The following is a 16,572-nucleotide window of genomic DNA, read 5'->3' as shown; positions in this document are numbered from 1 at the left end:
CTCAACTCCCTCCTACCCTTCTTTAATACCTGTGATTTGCATACCTGGCTATAATATCGTTAATTTTGCATCTATTTTTGTTATCATACACATTTGAATATTATTTATTATGTGATGATTGCTATTTCTTTCATGGCTCATCATACTATCATCAATTACTACCTGAGATTTAGAAATTTGCTCTTCTCCAAAGTACCTAAAGAAAACTTCAGCCTACATTTCTGGGACAAGACTTCTTTTATATCTTGGTTATAAAGAAATAAAAAGTCTCCTTAAGGCTTTTTGCCAAAACCACAATTCCTCGTCTTCAAGTGCTTTATAAACCGGCTATAAAGACCCATATATACATTCATCCTGCACCTGAGCTTCAGAACATCAAACCTTTGCTTCTAATTTTAGGGTCAGAAAATTATTTTATAACTGTTTTGCAGCCTCTTGTAAATACTTCCTGGGGTACTTTCTTTGGGTACCTTTATTTCCTCTCATCTTGAAGGGAAAATTTCTAGAGTCTGAACATACCTGCTGAGCCCTGGCTGGTCCCTCAGAGCCCAGAGGCCATCTCTCTGTGCCCCAGAGCCAAGCTGCGGAGTGAGTTTCCACAGCAGGCTTTGCTCTATCCCGCCCCCCAGCAGAGAATAAGAGGCTATTAGCCAAGACATGCCAAGGAGGGGTTCTCCATGCACTTACAAATTCTCCTCTCTTGATTTCAGGTTAATTCTTTTAAAGCTAGGAACCTCAACAAAATTCTTAGGACGTCCAACTATGGAGTGTCCAACTGTGCAGGGAAAGACTGGGGAAACATAAACAAACAAAATGTGCTAGAAATTGTACTGAGCACAAGATTGCTTTGCTTGTCTTTTCCTGTCAGAGTCACAGTCTTAGAACGTCACACCTGGATGACACCTTATTCTATTCATTTGCACTTGAGGAAAAGGAGTTTCAGAGAAGAGGAGAGGATTTTCCTCTGATAATGGAACTAACGGCAAAATCCAGATTCACATCTGTCTCCTGACTTCTGGCGCTTTGCTTTTATCTGAATGTATTTATCCATAATGTGTATCTATATGGCTCCACCACCCCCCGCAAAAATTCCGAGGCACAATAAGGTGCGCATAACTCACATTCACAGGGTAGTTTAAATAGACATGATTCATCAGAAATTAAATAGAGAAAGGGGGCTGTGGGGTTTTTTCTGTTCTTTTTTATATTTCTTTCCTTTTTTTCCCTGTTTTCTTTTGTTTTTCCACTAGATGATGTAGAAGCACTGGATAATCATTTAAGAGGTTTGAGGGGGGTTTTTTTGTTTTTTTTTTTTTTTTTTTTTTTAAACTACTAACAGGGAAAGTAGAATGAGAAGACATGGTCCAGGAAGTGTATTTATGGTTGTGTGTGATAATGTTGTCAGAGCTGAAGGAGTGTCAGCATTTTCCTTAAATGCCCTCTCTCCAGGTTTTGCAACTTGGAATTTAAAATGAGCTTTGGACCACAGCTAAACATGCTGGGTCTCGGACAAGGGGAAACAACTCCTTCTGTTCATGTACTGTGCTGGGCATAGTTGAAGGAAAAAAAAGCCAAGGTTTTCAAATAAACTTGTTACAGTGTAGGGCTTAGAGAATCATTTTCTGACAAGCTTTAGAAAACAAAACAGGCATCATTACCATTCCCTGCTCAATTTTACAGGTCCGCTCAGAGAGCCAGCTTCTATCATTATACGAAGTGTGTAAATAAATGTGTTCAAGGAAATCCCTTTCTTTTCTTTTTTACTGAGAGCTTCTCTGAATGTGAATTTGGGTGTGGAATTTGTGTTTGATGTGTGGGACAGGTGTCTATACCAACAGAATTTCTTTGTAGGCAGTGGAATGAAATTGTCTGCTAGATTGGACAGTAGGAAAGCCAGAAACAACAAAATCCATGGATATTTTAAGCCGAGAAAAAGAAAGACACAATCCTTTATTTGGGAACTTATGTGAAAACTGATATAAAACACCTTGTGTTCAGAGTGCAGAATATAGTTCTGTTTTGAGGTGGATCCTTACAGGAAACTAGTTCTCAGCTATTGCATTAACTGAAAAAGTATCACAGTCTTAGGTTCTCAGAGCTGAAAGGCACCTCAGGGGTCAAAGCCTATGCTCCTTACCAACTCGGTAACCTCTTCTGGTGTAACCCTGACAGATGGGTACAGGGCTCTCTGAACACCACCCATGATGGGGAGTTTACTAATTCAGAAGGCAGCATATTCTGTGCAGAGCGGCTCACGTGGATAGAAAATGCTTCTGTATCCTGAGCTGGAGCCTGCATTTCTGTAACTGCCACCCATCTCTCCTGGTTCCATCCTCTGTAGCCACCCAAAAATAATATAAATTAATTTCCCCTGTGACACGCTTCATTTAATTGCTCACAGCAAGCCAAACTGAACATCTCCAGTCTTCACTGATAAGGTATTGTGCACCCTCCCCCCACCATCAGTACCTGACCCAGCACCCAAGGTACATACAAGACAGGATATGGATTGGCGTAGAGGACCCAGAGCCTGGCCTTTTGGCAAGTTCAAGGGCTAGATGGGGATGGTGCAGTGTCCAGGGATTGCCAAGAGGGGTCCCACAGTTTCCCCAGAGCAGTGGATGAGGTTAAGTCATTTGTAAAGAAATAGGATTTCTAGGGCAATTATTCCATTTGCTTTTTCTTGCCTGATGTGTGGAGGTCAAGGAGGCTTAAGTTTCCCCAAAAGAAGGACATATTGAATATTTAGACTTAATTTTTTGTAAGTTCTTTTGTCATAAAATTTATTCAACAAAGGGCCTTCACTCAGACTTTAAAAGACAGAGAAGAAAAGGTTTTGCTTGCCATGATGGAACTTGAGCTTTGGGAGCCGATTGTGTATGCGAAATGCTAGGTAAAGTGTAAAGCTCTCAAAAGCATAAGAGATGGTTGGTGTTTTTCTGGAGGCTCGGTGGTTGCTGATAACAGAGCCAGGGAGGTTTGATGGAAAGAACCTGGGTGGTAAATCAAAGACCTGAGTTTGGGGCCTGAGCCAGCCACATGGTTCATTCATTTACTTTCTCCTTTATCAAACTTGTATTGAACACTTACTGTGTGCCAGACACATTGGTGATCAAGAGAGACACAGTCTCTGCCCACATAGAACGTACACTTTTGTGAGGGAGACAGACAAGTTTTGAGGCAGCTACAACGAAGTGGTAGAGTCAAAGGCAATGAGTCTATAAGGAGCCTCCAGGACCTACACAGGTGTGGGGAGGGGGCAGAAGAGGTTCAGGAAAAGTCCTTTGCAGGAGATGTCGTCTAAATAGAGAGCTGACAGACAACAATTAGTCAGATGACTCCACAAACATCACCATCTCTCTGAGCCTCAGTTTCTTATCTCTAAAATTGGAATAATAATCACAATCCCGACCAACCTGCTTTATTCAGTAGGAGGTTGTGAGGATAAACAGATTTATGTGATAAGTGCTTTGAACCGGAAAGTGTTCCATCATTGGAAGGAAGACAATTGTTAATAATTGTTATCAGATATTGTTATCTCCCATCCTAGAGTCCATTTTCTTCTTTCCACAGGCACACATTTGGCTTCCTGGGGCACAGCAGGAGCAGAGAATAGAAGGACAGATTTGGGTGATTTATATGCAGTTTCTGCACAGCTAGACCACCCAGGCTCCCGGGGCTATTAGGGCACAGGGTTCAAGGAGAGGGTGAAACGAGCCCCTATGAACCATGTGAGTGTCAGAGGGGTGGGGCTTCACTCTGGGGTCACCTTGTTAGTACTGAATAGACTAAGTCATGACTTATCCACCCTGCTCTGGGGACCTCACTAACAATTCACTGGCCTAATCTCACAAGAGGTAAAATTAGCAACTTGCCCCAGACGGGGTCATGTGCACCTGAACAACTTTGTGAGATACCCAGGAAATTCAGCTCTAGTCCTGATTACTACCTATTAGTGGCAAAAAGCTGTAGCTAAGTAATTCCAAACGTCAGCAATTCCTGATATATCGAAATTTAAACTTTCAAGATCAATGAGTCCATTTTGCCCAAGGGCCACTCTCCTCTTGTTTTTATTACGATTCTGGTCCAATTTCCTAGCATTTTCCACACCCCCTCTGGTGGTCTGGAAACACAAGAAATAGTTACTAAATTTGAAGTTAGTATGAGAAATAGAACAGCACTGCCTCTACCATGTAGGCAAGCCTCCTCTCCTTTTCTGTGTCCCAGTTCTCCTATCTCAGAGTGAAGGCGGTGGATGGAATTTATCCCCCAAGTCCCTTTTGCTGTCAACATTCCATGTGTCTGTGGTGTTTGCCTCTCTTTTTCCTGCCTACATTTTCAAATCATAAGAAGCTCGGGCTACCTCCCCTGGTTAGACTTTTATTGAAAATGGAACTGCCCAAGGAGGCCAGATCTTGTAGCCTGGGCTGCTCTCAGAGCAGAGAATCTTTGTTTAAAATTAAATTTTGTTAATCCATCATGTGGGTGTGGAGCTTACTATTTTTAATGCATGGGCTGCACAGCCCAGTTATTCATGGCTGAGAGTTTGCCACAGAACTTGAGAGCCATATTTAAAAACAAACAACCCCAGAGAAGCAAGCAGTAGGCTTCTCTCACAAGCTCATACAATTTGGGTGCGGGAAAGTAAGGGGCCAAGTTCTGCCTCTAAGTGGGACAGCAGTTTGGAAAGGCAGTGAGTTTCTTTGGTCTGTTTGATGCCACACAAGCAAGTAAAGGAACGACCTACCTTAGTGCTTATTTAGATGGTACGCTCCATTGACCTTTCCTGAGTCATCTGTCAAAACTCTAGAAACCTGCACTTTTATTACAAGTCCGAGACACTCTTTAGTATCTTCTAATAATTTTCTCTTTCTCTTTCTCTTCACCTTCCTCTCCATTTCCCTTCCTTCTCTTAGGCCATATAACATACACAGGGAAAAATAAAAGGCACACAAATAGAAACATTTCATTCAACTTAAGCAGAAATACCTACATTTATAAGAACTCAAGTGATTGTCAGGAAACCATAGATAGCTTGCATTGAGATATTTAATTGTAGCAAAAATCAACTAAATGTTGACTTCCTGGACTTTGAGAGATGGTATTAATTTGTTCATTCATTCATTCATTCAAACACATTAATTAAGGTCATAAGATGAGCCAGGAAATGTATTAAATGTGGTGTTTACACAGGTGAAGAGACAGCACTCCCCCTTGAGGAGTTCACAGTCTACTAGGACTCGGAGGTTAAAAAGTCTCCCAAAAGGGGAGTCTCACTATGAGAACTGTCCTGTGACCGGTCATCGGCCCTGTTACTACATTAATTTGGAAGGATGTTAGATGGAAGCTGGCCATGTAAAGTGGTCCGGACCTTCTGAGAGCTTTCATTCTGCTATACAGCCTAATGAGGGGAGGCTACCCAGTCAGTGATGGGTTTTTCTTACAGCTTAAGTAATTCCAATTTGGTGGATGAACCAGTCTTTGGCAAAACAAGATACTTCAAAAGAGATCTTTTCTTTTGTTTCTGTGGATTGTGAAGGACATCCCAATCTTTTAAAACTAATTATTTTAAATTAGAAGAGTAATACAAACACATGTAAAGAATTGTAGAAAGGGAGTAATACAAAATAACCAGTCACTCATAGGTGATCACTGTTGAAAGTTTCTCTCTAACTCTTATTGTAGTTACCATTACAACTTCTACCTATTGATTTATCAACTTTGGGTAACATCTATTGACTCCTCACTATGGGATATGAAGTATTAAGTGCAATTGCAATATCCTTCATGTCCCATCTTCCACAACATTCTCAGTTTTTGTTAGTTATATTTAATTATTACAAAGAATATCTTTGTAATTTTAATACCTCTACTTCTTGATTTATTGAAATTAGACTTCTATTTATTTCCTGCTATGTTTTGTTTTCCTGTTTCCTGTTTTGTTTTATGATTATGATGTTTTCGGTATTTAGTTTGTAATTTGATTTAAAAAAATTTAAAACCAAAAAAAAAAAAAAAGTCTCCCAAAAGACCAATTCAGGAAATTCCGGTCTGATCCTCTTTCCCTATTTTGCTAATTGGACAAGGGATAGTTATATCATCTTATCAGAGTTGTATAAGAGCATATAAAAGGTATTTAGTTTACTATTTAGGACATTCTCCAAATATATAGACTCACTGAATGTCAATGATTCATAGAATTCGGATCTGGCTGATGGAAAGTAAACAAAATGTAGAAGAACAGAGAGACCATTTGTTGACTCCCTCATTCAAAACATCCAAAACCCAGGGCTGAGGCACAATAAGGCACAATTCCTGCTAACTACTTGCTTTATCTCTATGAATATAAGTATCACAAGGGAGAAGCATTGCCTCATTCACACTTTTGGAAATTAACAAAGAAAAAGTGTCTTGACTTTTTTGCCTGAATTCTTTCAAACTGTATTAGGTTGGAGGTTGTTGCTTGCATGGGTAAACTAGGATCATTCTGATCCATGAAATGACTGTGCCTCAGCCAGCTGTCTCACAGATGCCTACCATTGATCATGAGAGAAGCACTGACAGATGGGAGTGGATGGATTTGTGTTGGAGTTCCGACCACTTGCATAGCTTATCCCACTGCCCAGTTAATGGTAATACCCTCTCAGATGAGAAGTCAGGGCAGCATAGCAGACCTGCAAAAGCCAGAGTTTTAAGTAGCTCCCTCATCAGTGCACCAGCGTTCATGTGGACATGTATCCTCCCTCTTTAATATTGAGTAGGTAAGAAAGCTTGTTTCAAAGAGAAGGAAACCAAAAGCAAAAGAAATTAACTGGTTATGCCAAAGTTCTTCACTCACCACTTGGTTCAATAAACATTGAGTGCCTTCCTGCAGGGACAAATCTGAAGATGAGTAAGATGTAGTTCTTATCCTAGGGAAGCTCATAGTTTGAAACTTGCATTAACAATGATAAAGTAGGGCCAAAATTCATCAGAGGCATATGAAAGTTTCTGAAAGGGTGCAGTGGAGGTTCTAAGGAAGAAAATGTTGCCATCAGCTTGGGGGAGGGTCTTAGGGAAGGCTTTCGAAAAAGGCATGTTATGGAATTGGCTTTGGTATAAAGTTGGGAAGGGAGTAAAGAGGAGAAAAATCCAGGAGGATGTCAATACCCAGATCTGTGTTGTGTAAAAATCACCATGGCAACAATGTGGATAGGTTGGAAAGAGGAAAGAGTTAAGTTTATAACAACAACAATAGTAGCAGCTAACATTTAATTAGATGTTTATTATGTCAGGTATTGCACTTAGTGCTTGACCCACTTTATTTCATGTAATCCTTGAAACAACATATGAGACAGGAATTATCATCTCCATTTTATAGGGAAAGGCACCACAGAGCCTGGACGAACAAAAGAGTTTGTATTATTGGCCATGAGAACCCAGGTAAGAAAAAGCTTTTATCTCATATCAGGGACTGTGGGATACAGATGAGTTGGATTTTGGAGAATTAGGGAGGAAGATAACCTTTTTTTCTAAGAACAAATAGGCCTCCTTAGTGTCTGAGTCAAAAACCTCATAAACACTGAAAACACCTCTGAGATCCTATTCTGTCTAAAGGACCATGACTTAGTAGAATCTGCCTTGTCAAGTGAGTATGACTCCAGCTCAGGAACCATGTCCTTTGGCTTATCCCTGTCCCCTGAGATTCTGGCACTCCGCCTGGCAAACAGTGGGTGCTCAAATTGTATTTGCTGTATGAGAGAATTTTCACCTGTCATTCAACATTCATTGGAACCTGGGGCAATTCATTGTTCTTCCCCCTCCCCCACACCTACCCTTGAGTTTTCCTATTTTTATATTGGAGGGGGCTGAACCGCATTAAGTCATTGTATGTTAAGTTTAATAGGCTGTTATCCATGAAAAATTAATTACCTCGGGCAAAGGTTGGGATACTTTATTGGCTAATGGGCGTGTCTCTACGGGACGGGGTGGGTATTGTCTCTTTCTTTTTTTGATATGCTTAATCATATCATATTTGGCAATCTGTGCAGAAACGGCAGAAGATTGGTTTATATTCCTTAAGGCAGGTTCCTTCACCACCTAAAGGCTTTGGAGTTCTAGAGATGGAAACGCTCCCACAGGGATGCCCTCGCCCAGGACACCGCCCTTAAAATCAGACAGAGGAAGGCTCCCTTCATGAACGCGCTTGGCAAGCCCTGCCCCCAAAAGGGGTGGAGGTAGAGAAAGAATACGTCTACACCTCTCTCGTCTGCCCGAGTACAGATTGGCAAGTGGCATAGGCGCGCAGACCTCTGTCATTTATTTATTTTTCTTTCCTCTGGGTGCGCTGTCCCTTTAAATGGGGGACGCTGGTGCTGGCTCCGTAACACCGGAGCCGGCAGCTTGTTGATTTCAGAGCTGGTGAATTTCACATTGTTTCCACTTCACTTTCCTCGCCCGGGGGAGGCTCGGGTTGGCTCTACAACCGCTACCGCAGTTGCCAGCTAGGTCCAGGGGAGGGCAGAGACCTGCAGCATCTGGGCCGGCGTGGGGCCGCAGAGAAGGGTGTCGGGGCCACACACGCACTCTCGCTGCAGTCCAGATCCTTCTGAAGCCCGGACGCCCGGAGCGCACCGAGCCGGAACCGCCCGCCTAGACGCCCGCCCGCCAGCCCGCCCACGGGCCGGGGTCACAGCCAGGGAGCCGGCGAGGGGAGGAGGCCCAGGGGGGCTGGGTGGGGGGGCGGGGGTGGGTGCTGCCGCCGCCGCGGAGCTGCTACTCGGCGCGTTTTGTATGAAGATGGCGGCTCCCACCGCCAGCAAGGCAGCCTCCCTGGGCTGTAACAACAAGCCTGCGTTCCCGGAGCTGGATTTCAGGTCGGGAGCTCGGGTGGAGGAATTGAACAAACTCATCCAAGAATTCACGAAGCACGACCAGCGGGAATATGACGACCAGAGAGCACTGGAGATTCACACAGCCAAGGATTTCATCTTTTCCATGCTGGGTAAGGAGGAAAAAGAGGGAGGGATGTGTGTGTGTGTGTGTGTGTGTATGTGTGTGTGTGAGATGGGAAGCGGGGTGAAGAACCCATTCCCCCTTCTCGCGCGCTCTTTCCTTCTTGATTTTCTTCCCGGAGCCGGGTGCCTGGGGTATAACCTATCTCTGTTCCGCCTCTTCCCTTCTTTCTCCGCGGCAACCTGAGCTGCCTTCCTTCCCCTCCCTACTATACTTTGTGCCGGGTCCCTTTTCCACCCGAGTTCGCTGGCTCTTTTGTTAATTTCTCACCGACGGGGGGCTGGAGCGCAGGTGAAGTGTTCGTGGTGAAACGTCTCACTGTTTGGGGGAAGCCCCTGGAAGCCGCGCGGTCCAGGTGAGAACCGGCTGCGCCTTTCAATTAAGGGATTTGTCTCCAGAGACACGGACCTGCTCCTTCCCAACGCCGAGTCTCGGGTCATCGCCAGAGCTCGGGGCGCGGAGACAGCCTGGGGCTCTGGCTCGGCGCCCGAGCGACAAGTTGCTCTCTAGTCTCGCTTGCGGCGCGGCGCTGTCAAGCCGGGCCCCCGGTGGCCAAACTTGTTGGGTGTTCCCTGGTAACCCGCTCAAGTAGGCTGGGCGCAGGGAGTTCCTGCAACTTTGATTTGCAAATAGATTTCCCATTGAAGCGGTCGGAAGCATTTCCGGTGCTTCTCCGGGCTTCTCGCTGAGCTCGTAATTCCTAATTCCCAGCTCGAAGACGACCATGCTCAGAGCTCTGACCTCGAGGAGCGCCAGCCCCTTCCTCTTTGTGTGCTGTCTATGCACCGGCCGAGAGAGGTGTCCTGGGTTTCGAAACCCGGCGACGTCCGGGTTTAGAATAATGCCGCTCCTCCCACCCCCCAGCCTGGCACCTACAGGTCCTTAACAGATTGTTGAATGCTGTGTAAAGGAAAATAATTGAGTCAGGCCGGGGAGACCGAACCCCTCCCCAGGTGTCCTGTCGTTCGGATTAGTGCTGTGAGTGTCCGCTGCTGGGAGCCTCCCGCGTAGCTTGCGCTCCACCGGTGCAACTCTGGCTGCATGCAGTACGTGGCCTGGCGGTGAACACTCCGCAGAACTGAGACTCCAGTGTAACGCTGCCCTACCGCGTGTCTCTGTGCGCTCGACAAATACATTCTTAGGCAATTTTCCAGGTAGTGGGAAATTTAATTGAAAAAGGTCTTGGACCACAGAGGAAGACTGAGCTTTTGCCTTCCTCCTGCCGTCTACTTGGATTTCAGCCGGCTGTCTGCTGTCCTTGCTGGTTCTATCATCGGGTATTACCTCTCGGTTGGCTTCCTCCCCACAGCCCAGGTTGGGGGTAATACAAATTGAACGTGTGCCGGCGGTGGGTAGTAACGCTTTGGGAAGTTGGATGAAGCATGTTAAAACTTGGGGCTGGATTTTACTTTTTGCTCCACACTCCTCCCCAAGTGTATCCTAGGTTGTGTATGGGGTTGAAAAGCTCTCCGTTGAGAGATTCGACCATTCAGCTAATATTCAGATGAATTAAATGTGGTGTGTGTGTGTGTGTGTGTGTTTAAATAACTCCCTAACCTTGCGGTGGGAAGCTTACAAAGCTTTCACATCTGAAAACCAGCACAGTGATTGTCAGAAGGGTGGGGCTACACAGAGAAGGCTCAGGGCAGTTATTTAAGTTGCTTAATCATGGCCTTTCTCTTTGACGTATATAATGGAAGTCTGCCATTGTGTTGTTATAGCACCGGCCTCAATTCCGATGTCTCCTGCCCTAGGTCGTTCACTAGGAAAAGGTGCTGGGTCACCATCAGTCGGGATAGTCATGGAACAGAAAATGGGAGGCTGTGGGGAGGGGTAAGTTTAAGTGCCCAGCTCATGAGGAAATCCTGTGCTAACCCCACGGCTGATACACTGATTTCGCAAAGCCTTTACGAAGGGTGAATTATTGCAGGGTGCTTAATTTATTTTGTGTTTAATATCATGAGTGGCATGGTGTTGACAGGTAAACGAAATTCCCTTTTATTCCTTTTTACCCAGTTGATATTGCAAGAGAAGTCTTTCTTGCCCCCTGGGAATTTGATGTTTCCACCTGCGGGAGAGAAAAGTCAGGAGCATGTCGTTTAAGCCTCTTGCCCCTCTGGACACTGGAAGGCAGATGGCGAAATGAGCTTGCCTGTCTGTGTGTGGTGCTGCATTCATTTGTGAGTTGCCTGCTTTCCTTTAATGAGGTGCTGGCGGCTCTAGACAAGTGAAGGTTTGGCGACAGCAAGGGTCCCTGTGTGGATTTACTTTTCCTAAAGCGGATTTTCGCTTGGCTTGAAAAAACAAAATCTCTTTTTGTGCACTTTGTTTCACTTGCCGCAGTCCACAGTCTTTCACGAATATGCGAATGATGTGTCTTAATGACCCTCAGCTTGTTAAGGTGTTCACAGGGGTGGCGCCAGCCCCTTATTTCTGGGAGTTTTTGGGGGGCTGGGTGTGAGTCCTCTTGGCTTTGTTCTGCTTCTGTATGAGCGGCACCTGAGGATTGTCAGCAGCCTAAAAACATTATCCCCTCACGCAGAACGAAATGGCAGAGGAGTTTGGTGCAAACCTCTTTAAGGGAGCTGTGGATAACGCTACCTCTGTTTTTAGGCAGCTGGCAGGGGCCACCACTTTCTGTATGAGATTGTTAGCCTGGACTAAACGCCCCGCCCACCGGCTTCCCAGGTCCTTTTTGTTTTATCGAGATTGGAGGCAACTTTACGCAGAAGAGCAAAGTTGTGGTAGGCTATTGTCATAAACAATGACCTGTCAGCACCGGGAAACTCCACTGTCCTATCAAAGCAGGGGTCTGCATAGGCTGTGTATGAGCCTGCTACCAGTCACCCAGCTGTCCATGGTCTGTCCTGACCTCCTCTGCTTGTCCGGAGATTCTGATTCCTTCAGAGGCAGGTATTTGCGGGAGTCATCTAGACTCACTATTTATTTCTCTACACCTTGGTCTTTTAGGAGAATGATTGCTGTTATTATCTAGTTAATATGTGAGAGCCCAGATTGTGGGAGAGGCTGGCAGTGCATAATAAACACCGTTTATCAAAATTCAGGGAAATTGCCAGAGTTCATTAATATTTTAATAATAATTGGTATTTGCATAATGTCTCTGCCAGCTCTTTTGTTATCTTCATTCCCTGGTGAGGTCGAATGAAGACTGGTTGTGTGCCCATTGAACAGATGCAGAACAGGGGTTATGAAGAAGCTAGAAGAGCCAGGAAGAAATAAGTCGCTTCCCCTTCAGTCCAAATGGTTGGTACCATGGTGTGGCCATTAGAGTAGTTATCACTTACTGACTGCCTTCTCCGTGCCAGGAACTTCACACAACCTTAGGAGTGGTATTGCTTTCCCATTAACCAGATGAGGATATTGAAATTTACTAGGGTTAAGAATCATCCAGGGTCCCATGGCTAATAAATGGAAGAGATGTTGCCAAAACTCTCTTGGCCCGATTCTAAGTCTTTTGCTATCAAGAATTGATGTATTAAGTCCAGAGGAGGGGCTTTGTTTAAAAAAAAAATATTGTCTCTTCTTTCAGAAATTTGTTTCTGATTTCAGCTGTATTAGGGTAATCCAGTCAGCATTTGACATGAGTTCTGGAGCAGTCTGAGTTGGAGTATTTTATTCCGTAGAAAGATCATTTGTTTGAATTTCAGGTTAAGAAACTGATGGTCATTAGGATAAAATGTTAAAATCTATAGTTCCTGTCTCAGTCTGCCTCTTGCTGGCTAGGTGGTCTTAGTTTTTTCATCCAGTAAACACAGATAATAGTATTTTCATCTATTAAACATGGAATAATAGTAATGCACTGTTTCAGAATTATGTGTGTGAATATGAAGTTACTTTGTAAACTGAAAAGGAATGTATACATGATTTTATTATTTATTTAAAGAAATGGGCATTGTTAGAAAATCTAGTGAACTTACACTGGAATTTATTTCTGCAGCTTCCTATCAGAAAGACTATAGAGTATAATTAGAGGTGACCTAGGAGAATATAGGCTCTGGCTGGAGAGGGCATGATTAATTCCAACCCACATTGCCATTTGTTAAGTTCATACTGTATGCTGGCCCTTGTGCTAGCTACTTTGCATAAATATATTCATGTAATTTTCTTCCAGAAACTTTGTAAGGATAAATACCATCATGCCTGTTTTAGAGGTGAAGTAGGTGGTATTAATCCCCCTTTAAAGATGAAACACTGAGGCTCAAAGAGGTCAAGTACTTATGCCAAGATCATACGGAGTTTGAGTTTGAACCCAAGTATTCCTGACTCGAAAGCTCATGTTCCTTCCACTGTATGGGCAATCAGTTTCTATCGCTCTTGGGCCAGACAACCAAAAAGGCCCCACCCCGTGAGGAATGCTATACTCAGTACCCTGCTTAGCCTGCAGGAGCAGAGATGGTCTCTTTTGGCCTGTCTTTCTTACTTTCATGCGTTCAACAAATATTTACTGAATGTTATACTGTTTGCCAAGCAGTATGCAGGGTCCTAAGGATAAAATAATGAGCAAAAACTTTAATTCATATGGGCCTGTGGAGACCCCCTCCCTCTTCTGCTTTGCCCATCAACTTTAAGAGAATAGTTAGCTGACTCTTGTCTCCTTTCAGGCCCATGGTTGTGGTGTTTCTGAGTGCTGTCGGAACTACTGTATTTTTAGGTACTTTCTAGATCTACAGAGTAGGCCATTTTGAAGCCCTGTCTTTCGAGTGTTTGAATGTCACTTTTCCTTAATGAATCCATCCAGCTATCTTTACTGAGGGAATTTATTGTGAATCTTTGCTTTGTGGGTCTCCAAGTCTTGGTAGGTTCCTTAGTGTTGTAGTCACTAATGTGCTGTGGTATCTGTATAATGGATGTCATCTCTGAAGTCTGTTCCAGCTCTGAAAACATTATGCATCTGGGGCAGGGAAGTCCCTCTGAACATTTTTTTTTGCTTCTGGTTTGAGTTGGTTTCAATTCTCCCTCCAGGGTTCTGGGCGTTTGCTGCCCTTCATGACGGAAGAGCCCTGGAACCATTGATGATCCCTGGGCTTCCTATGATGCCTTGTTGGACCACCCATTGGATAATGCATTGCTTGTGATTAGACTGGGTCCCTTTTGTATTCACAGAAATAGTAGAGTCTCTCATGTCAAACTAGGAACTTGTCCTTGATCGTTAGCTCTTTAGATTCTCCTGGAGCTTTTTAACAATTTGGACTCTCTGGTCCCGTTTCAGACCTATTGAATCCGAATCCCTAGAGATCCCCAAACTGGCTGCTCAGCACTCTGACATTCTGTCCCGTGTTAGGCCTGATGTTGTTCACTTCCTGTCCAGTAGAGCTGCTTGTGCATACAATGAGCTGATCCCAGTTGACTTGTGAGACTAGAACCGGGCTGCCGTGTCTAATGAGCAGATGTGTCTGCTGGCTTCTGGTAAAGCTGGAGTCCTTCCCCCTGGGACGGAGACAGGGAGGCATAGTGACTGAGATGATTATTAGAATGTTTCCTCTGTGTCAGAGGTTGTAATAGGGTTTCACATCATTGGATCATTTCCCAAGGACACCATAACCCTTTGAAGTAAAGAAGTATGGAGAACTCTAGGATTAGAAAAATTCGGGAATTTATCCAAGTTTACTAGCGAGTAAGTGGTATAGCTGGGACTTAACCAAGGTCAGGCTGATGCAAAACCCTTGCTTTCAACAGTGATACTATTCTGCCTTCTAGAGGGGCAGGAGAACTGGGTTCTAGCCCCAACTCCTCCAGTTAACTTGCTCTGTGATTTTGGGCAAATCACTTAACAGACTCTGAGTCTCAGAGTCTGAATATGTAAGTTGGGGCAAATAATTATACCTACCTCCTGTGTTCAGATGCATTCAGTTCTGAAGATGAAGGTACAAAAGAAGGACATTTCTGAGTTCCAGTAAAGCTCTGTTTTGTGCTGTGTGGAATGTGTGTTACCCTAAGTCACCTAACCTTTTTTGGGCTTCTTTTTTGCCCACTTTCCAACTGTAGAAAATGCAAAGAAGAAAGTAAAATCACCTCCAAATTCTAATTACTGTTAATATTTGATGTACATTTTTTCTGGACGTCTATGTTTATAAAACACGCTTATACCCACTCATACTTACATGCATACAGTTTTACATACATAATCCTATTGGATATGTGGGGTTTTTTTTAGTAAATTTATCAATGTGCTGTCATCTACTACACTTTTGGAAAGGAGCTATAACCTGTGTTAAGATGTTTTCTTGCTTCTTTCATTCATCTTTTATTTCAAAAGAAGATACTGTTCTGGAACTTAGAGCACATTCTGTGGTTTAATGATTGGGGAATGAAGAACCTTCTTGTTGGTGACTTCTGAGGGTTTGGCCTGCCTTTCAATGCCATCTCCTATTTGTGTCTTTGCATGTTCTACATGGTCTCATAACATTACCCGAATTTCTCACTTTCTTCTTTTGCTTGGGCTGTTTTCTCTATCAGGATTTCTTAACCTGGGTCCATGGAAACAAAAACTTGGAATCTGTGAACTTGATTGGGGAAAAATTACCTCTTTATTTTTATTGACCGCTAACTGCAATATTGCATTTCCTTTCATTATAAAAGTAGGTAACAAACCATAGTAGTATTAGCAGTACCTATGTTTTTTGCTTTTGTTGCCAATAGAAATCACAGATATTTTCACTTCACATTACAGATATTACAGACGTCTCAAAAAGCCATTCACTGCTGCTTTGAAAGTATGGTAGATGTTAGACTTGCTGCTAGATTTTATTGACCGCATTAGTAAAGAATCACATATGGTACTCTATCACAAATTTGATTTTTAACTGCATTTTGTGTTTTAATACCAATTTTCTTTGAAGTCCTGTGTAATTTTATCATTCATTTAAATATACTTGTTTTTTTGCAGAGGTCGCTTGGCTTTTTCAGCCTGTCAAGACATCTGTGTCACAGAAGCAGTTAAGAGTCTCAGCATTCTGACATCTTATCTCTGCTTTGTTTTCTTCTCCCAGCTCAAATGCCGCTTGACTCGTGAAGCTTTCTTATATCTCTCCAAGGAGAAAAGAAGTTTCCCTTTCCTCTGTGTTCTCCTAACACCTGGTCCCCTTTCATAGCCCTTACCCCATCGTTCCCCACGCTGTAGGCTAAATAATCCCTGCTCATTTACCTTTGCAGCGCCCAGTGGGCTTACGTAAACAGTAGGTGCCAACAGAGTATTACGTGACTTGATGCATTTTAAAAGAGCCTTTCCGTGCACAGCTTCTTATTTCAGGCTCTATTTAAGGCATGAGCGCTTTCTGACATTGACTCTTTATGGTTGCTCCCCTCATTAAGCCATATTCCGTCATCTTCTCTGGAGTCAAGAAAATCTTGATCTGATCTCCTCATGTGGTCGGGGAGTTTTTTCCTAGATTCCAATAATAACATCCTTAAGACTTATCATAGGGCAGTTTAAGAAATGTCCCAATTAATTGCTGTAGCTTGTTGACCAAGAGCGGCAAACCATGACTTGTGGGAAATACCCCTTTCTTGTAGACCCTGACTTTTCTTCCCTGGGCATCCGGGGTACTTGGGCGAACC

General features: G+C 43.7%; 1 protein-coding gene across 2 annotated transcripts in view; it reads left to right on the top strand.

Annotated features, from left to right (window-relative positions):
* Positions 1-8,263: 8,263 nt before the first annotated feature.
* The window catches only part of MB21D2 (Mab-21 domain containing 2), a 110,937-nt gene continuing 102,628 nt past the window's right edge, over positions 8,264-16,572 (top strand). Inside the window, exon 1 of one of the 2 annotated variants that reach the window (XM_036851722.1) lies at positions 8,264-8,983. In XM_036851722.1, the coding sequence (XP_036707617.1) occupies positions 8,773-8,983 (211 nt within the window). In that variant the 5' untranslated portion in view covers positions 8,264-8,772. The remainder of the gene's footprint in view (positions 8,984-16,572) is intronic. The other variant, XM_036851723.1, reaches the window with a different exon arrangement.

Source organism: Balaenoptera musculus, chromosome 4 (genome assembly GCF_009873245.2).
Source record: "Balaenoptera musculus isolate JJ_BM4_2016_0621 chromosome 4, mBalMus1.pri.v3, whole genome shotgun sequence".
Taxonomy (NCBI): Eukaryota; Metazoa; Chordata; class Mammalia; order Artiodactyla; family Balaenopteridae; genus Balaenoptera; species Balaenoptera musculus.
The sequence above is the reverse complement of the archived record's forward strand: the minus strand, read 5'-3'. Positions and strand labels throughout refer to the sequence as shown.